Here is a 5795-nt window from a genome sequence, read left to right as displayed (position 1 = left end):
CTGAGACACTTGATTGTGTAACCAATCAGGAATTTTGAATGTGCACTAGACTGTCCCCAAGGTCAGTGGCCCCACAGGAAGCGGTATGACTAGAGGGCCAGTAACAATGGGCTGTTCCTCTGCGATTGCACCAGGAAAAGGGGGAGGCAGGAATTCACTCCCTTTAAATTGCTACAATAGAACAGATCTCCATCAACACCTGGAGAGCTCCTCACCCCACTGAGAGTTACTGGGAAGGGCCTGCCCTCCACCCCCACCTCACCCCACCCCACCCCACCCACATGCTTTGAGCACTGGGACAGAAACACACAGCTATACCCTGCTGGCCTCAAATAGAAATGACTTTGAGGAAAAAGAAAGTGACACAGGAGGGAGGGGCAGGCATAGGCCCCACCCACACGAGGCACCTCTACTTTGGAGGAAGCCATATTTGAAAGTGTTTGTGCTGGCGGGAGAAGGTGGAGCCTCGTTTTGTTAAAATGGTATTTTTAAAAAGGGGTTGAAATACTGTTTCTTAACACAATGCAAATAAGGCTGTGAGGCCAAATGTTCAAGGACTCGGCACCCACAACTGGGGCCAGATTTTCTAAAGGGCTCAGCTCTCATTTAGGCACTGAAATAATGGGCTTCCCTTGTGACACTAATAGCCAGATTTTCACAAAAGGCCAGCTTCTAGATATTTCTTCCATACACTGCTATAGTTACACCAGTATAATTACACTGCTGTAGAGCTGATCTCCACTAGGACCTTTCATTGGCATAGTTATGTTTCTAAGGGGGGTGAACAATCCACACAGACATAGCTATGCTAACTTAACTCCTAGGAAATCTTCCGTCAACCTAGCTACCACCTCTCAGGGACGTGGATTAACTACAGCGATGGGAGAACCCCTCCCATCACTGTAATGAGTGTCTACATTGAAGCTGCGCCTCTGTAGCACTTTAAGTGTAGACATACCCAGAGTTAAACTGCTATAGTTATACTGGTATAGCTCCCATGTGGACACTCAGGCTTTGTCTACACTGGCACTTTTGTCGGTCAGGGGTGTGAAAAAACGTCCCCCTGACCAACATAAGTTTCATCGACAAAAGTGCAGGTGTGGATAGCGCTGTGTCGGCAGGAGAGGCTCTCCTGCCGATGTAGCTAATGCTGCTTGTTGGGGGTGGTTTAATTATGTTGGCAGGAGAGTTCTCTCCCAGGGCTGCTGGAACAATTTGTATAGTGGGGGTGCTGAGAATCATTAAACCAAACTGTAAACCCTGGATATGATGGAAACCACTTCAAGCCAGGCGGTGCAGCAGCATCTCTAGTTCCAGTGCCTATGCTTTCTTCTGCTGACAAAGAGAGGGGAGACCTTACAGTGGTACAGCTGTGCTGCTGTAAGGTCCATAGTGTAGACATAGCCTCAGACTCCAGAACAAGGGCGTGTCTATACTTAAAATGCTGCAGCACCACCACTGTAGAGTGTCAGTGAAGATGCTACTTACCCCAACAGGAGAGGTTCTCCCGTCGGCGTCGGTAATCCACCTCCCCGAGAGACCATAGCTAGGTTAACGAGGGAATTCTCCATCAACCTAGCGCTGTCTACACCGGGGTTTAGGTCGGTTCAACTGCGTTATTCAGGGGGGTGGATTTTTCACACCCCTAAGCAACATATTTATAGCTACCTAACTTCCTAGTGTGGACCAAGCCTAAGAGTGGCTTCTTTTGACTGTAGCTTATGTCGCTTTGGAAGCAGTTTAAGCTAAGCGGAGAAAGATGCTTTTATACTGGCATAAGAGTGTCCACACTGGGGTTATAAATTCACACCTCACCTTAGACCTGTATAATTTTCTCATTGAGACAAGTCCTTGGTTAGTGGCCTAAACTGAAGCCAAACTTTTCTGAAAATTCTGACCAACTATTGTGCTGTGCTCATCGCTCTGGGTCCAACACCATGCTGTATGCATCTTGGCACCTCCACCGCCCCTCTCCCCTCACCCCCCGCCCGCCCATGGGTAAGGTCTGAGAGCACGCAGCCAAGACCCCAACAGCGATGCTGAGGGGTACTTACCCTTGTTACAGTCACAACTGGCCCAGCCAATTGCTCCAGAAGCAAGCCGGTAGAAGCACCAAGGCGTGGCTCCCATGTCTGGATTTCTGCAGTAGTTGTGGTTCCCTAAGCCCCGGTCTGGGTACTGCTGGACATAATCAGGGAACTCTGCCCAATTCAAACATTCTGACCCAGACTCAGTGAATGCCAACAAGCCATTGTAATACCCGAGGGGCCCAACGCCACACAAGCCGGACCCTGGAGACAGAAAGGAAGCTTTCAGGATGGCTTGCTGCCAAGAAGGGCTTGGATAAAGCCAGTATGTGTCACATAACAGACCTCTTCTGCTGGCTCCTTCCATTTCTGCAACATTGAACCTTCATTTTCTTTTACAAATCAAGATTCTCTGCCCTGGGGTTGTGAAGAAAGCCTTGTAAATGTGATCTGATCAAATGTTTCCTGAAAAATAATAGTACTGAGAGCTGTGAACTCCCCCATCATCTGAAATGAGTGATAGAGATAGAGAATAAGATGGAGAATATATTATTGCCCTTTTATAAATCCATGGTACGCCCACATCTTGAATACTGCATACAGATGTGGTCTCCTCATCTCAAAAAAGATATACTGACATTAGAAAAGGTTCAGAGAAGGGCAATTAAAATGATTAGGGGTTTCGAAAGGGTCTCATATGAGGAGAGATTAAAGAGGCTAGGACTTTTCAGCTTGGAAAAGAGGAGACTAAGGGGGGATATGATAGAGGTATATAAAATCATGAGTGATGTGGAGAAAGTAGATATGGAAAAGTATTATAATACTAGTTCTTGTATTATTCCCATAATACAAGAACTAGGGGCCACCAAATGAAATTAATGGGCAGCAGGTTTAAAACAAATAAAAGGAAGTTCTTCACACAGCGCACAGTCAACTTGTGGAACTCCTTGCCTGAGGAGGTTGCAAAGGCTAGGACTATAACAGCGTTTAAAAGAGAACTGGATAAATTCATGGAGGTTAAGTCCATTAATGGCTATTAGCCAGGATGGGTAAGGAATGGTGTCCCTAGCCTGTGTTTGTCAGAGGGTGGAGATGGATGGCAGGAGAGAGATCACCTGTTAGGTTCACTCCCTCTGGGGCACCTGGCATTGGCCACTGTCGGTAGACAGGATACTAGGCTAGATGGACCTTTGGTCTGACCCAGTACGGCCGTTCTTATGTTCTTAACTCTGGACCCTAATGAGGACTCCCAGCTACTCTGGGATGGTAGGCAGAACCCAAGCTCCACTAATACTACTTCTCATCCCACCCACTCTGACTCCTGAATAAGACAGCCCTACATTTGGACATAAGCCTACTTGAAAGCCACACTTCATCTTTCAGCTGAGCCATACTCAGGACCCTGTGAAATCAGATTCTGCAAAGGAGGCAGTGAATTTATAGTCCCCCATGTGGAGACTCTTATTCCAGCATGCACTATATGCATGTTCTTTATTTACGTGAGTACAGCAGCTTGTCTGTTTGAAAGCAGTGGGCTTCCAGGGAGTACAGAGAACCCATTCTAAGCAGGCACAAAAATCCAGACCAGTGTTTATCCAAAATTCCTGCCTGTGAAAAAAAAGTCAGTAAATTAAGTATGTAGTTTTTGTGACAGATTGAAATCCTCCTTCATTCATCTGGAATAAGAGAGGGAAAAACAGAATTGGCTTTCTATACCAGATAGGTCTCTCCAAGCGCAGCATGTGGGAGAAGACCCTGGAATGAATTTCAGTATAATAGCTCTATTCATTTAATAAACAAACAGAAGCCAACACTCTTAGAAAACCCTTCTGCAACAGCAAGGATAAATATGTCCTGTATGACAAAGAGCTGATGTGTACAAAAGAATGACACTGTGCCATACAGGGCCAGCTCCAGGCACCAGCAAACCAAGTAGGTGCTTGGGGTGGCACATTTTCAGGGGCGGCATTCCAGCCAGTCTCTTTTTTTTTTTTTTTGGCGCTTGGGAGGCAAAAGCCTAGAGCCGGCCCTGGCAGCAGCAGCGCGTCCTGCACTGGGGGCGCCCTGGGGCCGCTGCGGTTCGCATCGGGGAGCAGCACCCACACCTTATGGCCGGGTGGGCTCCGAGCGCGGGACACTCGGGCTGGGGGCTGCCCCTCGGGGCACACGGAGCCGCCTGCAGGTGCTGCAGGGCAGCCGCCCCCCAGCCGGGGCTGGGCGAAGCAGCCCGAGCCGCTCAGGGACTGCGCCAGGACGGCCAGGAGCAGCAGCAGGAGCGGGGCCATAGAGGGCGGGGTGCTGCCATGCGGGGTCCGCATCCCGCTCTCCGGGGCTCCGCTCCCTCTGGGGCTGCCCTGCCCCGGCTCCTCAGCCCCCTGCAGGGGTGGTCCCCCTGCTCTGTCCTCCCCGGTCCCGGCCGGTCCTGGAGGCGGGAGCCCCGGCTGGAGGGACCCTGGGCTGAGGCGCGGCCCGGGAGACCCGCTGCTTACCCCGACCCTGCCAGCGCTGGACCGGCTGGAGGTGAGAGCTGGCGGAGTCAGCGCTGGTGGGGGGAAGCCCAGCACTGGGGCGGCAGGCGGTGCAGGTAGGGTGGGGTTGGGGGGAGAGCCCAGAGTTGGGGCAGCAGGGGGTGCGGGTGGGGGGGGAGAGCCCGGGGCTGGTGTGGGGGCAGCCAACATTTTTTTGCTTGGGGCAGCAAAAAACCTAGAGCCGGCCCTGGTGCCATTGACCTTGAAAACAACAGAGATGTTTGCAAGCCCAGCTGGAACGGGCTGTGGTGCAGTGTATATCAGCAGGTACCGATACACTGTGAAGAAAGCAATATAAATGTCTAGAGAGAGTCACTTGGAAGACGATCTGTAGCCTGACTTGGATTCACTGACAAAGCCATGATGAGGGGTTGGTGAGACCTCAATATTTATTAAAATAGATTAAAGAAGGAGACAGTGTGAAAGAGACAAAGAGAGAGGAAAGGGAAAGAAAATGTGGGATGAAAGGAAAACTGCAGCAGTATTGGAGATGAAGAAAAAATGAGGCTGGAAATGTGAGGGAGGGAGAGAAACAGAAACCCAAGAGTGCAACAGAACAGAAAATGGCACAACGATGGGACGAGACAGAGGATGAGAGCAAGCCAACAGTTTACATTCTGTTCACAGTCTCAGGGCACTGCGGCAGTGAGGAATCTGACTGGGTGATTGAATTAGTAACTTCTTGTTCTTACCTGCACTCTGCAAATGGTTTTGGCTGGGCTGCGATCCCAGGAGAGCCTGGGAAAGAAACACAGAGCAAAAGCAGAGAGATGATTATCCCGTGAAATAAACGTGGGCAAGTCATGAAAGCTGCTCAGTCTCTGGCTGCTCTGAGGAAACACACCCTAGTAACCACCTCTTCCCTGATTCCCCTATTACTCCTCTTAGAACCCAATCACAGCTCTGCCCACGAACAACAAAATGAATAAGCTGCAGAAGCTTACTCTTCATACAACAACCATGCCGCTAAAGGGCTGCTGCGAGTCATTTTCAGGCTTTTATCCAAGTACTCTGGGAGGCATGGGGAGCTGGAGCAAGCAGGAGAGGAAGGGACAAATAGGGGCCTGAGCAAGATGTAGAGGGAAAAAGGTAGGGTTACCATATTTCAGCAAGCAAAAAAGAGGACGGGAGGAGCCCCGCTCTAGCCCCGCCCCTGCCCCTCCCACTTCCCGCCCACCTCAGAACCCCCAACCCTCCCCCCGTTCCTTGTCCCCTGACTGCCCCCTCCTGGGACCCCTGC

At 50.4% G+C, this 5795-nt stretch overlaps 1 protein-coding gene across 1 annotated transcript in view; it reads right to left on the bottom strand.

The window, feature by feature from the left end:
* The window catches only part of LOC113407754 (neurotrypsin-like), a 19988-nt gene extending 14471 nt beyond the window's left edge, over nt 1-5517 (bottom strand). The window contains exons 1-4 of the mRNA XM_026657767.1: nt 5509-5517; nt 5248-5293; nt 2055-2291; nt 1489-1585 (exon numbers count right to left, since the gene is read on the bottom strand). Coding sequence (XP_026513552.1) covers nt 1489-1585; nt 2055-2291; nt 5248-5293; nt 5509-5517 — 389 coding nt within the window. The remainder of the gene's footprint in view (nt 1-1488; nt 1586-2054; nt 2292-5247; nt 5294-5508) is intronic.
* Between the last annotated feature and the right edge of the window lie 278 nt (nt 5518-5795).

The sequence above is a fragment of the Terrapene carolina genome, unplaced genomic scaffold, assembly GCF_002925995.2.
Source record: "Terrapene carolina triunguis isolate 2854851 unplaced genomic scaffold, T_m_triunguis-2.0 Scaffold310, whole genome shotgun sequence".
Lineage (NCBI taxonomy): Eukaryota > Metazoa > Chordata > Testudines > Emydidae > Terrapene > Terrapene triunguis.
This window is presented reverse-complemented; position numbering and strand designations above follow the sequence as displayed.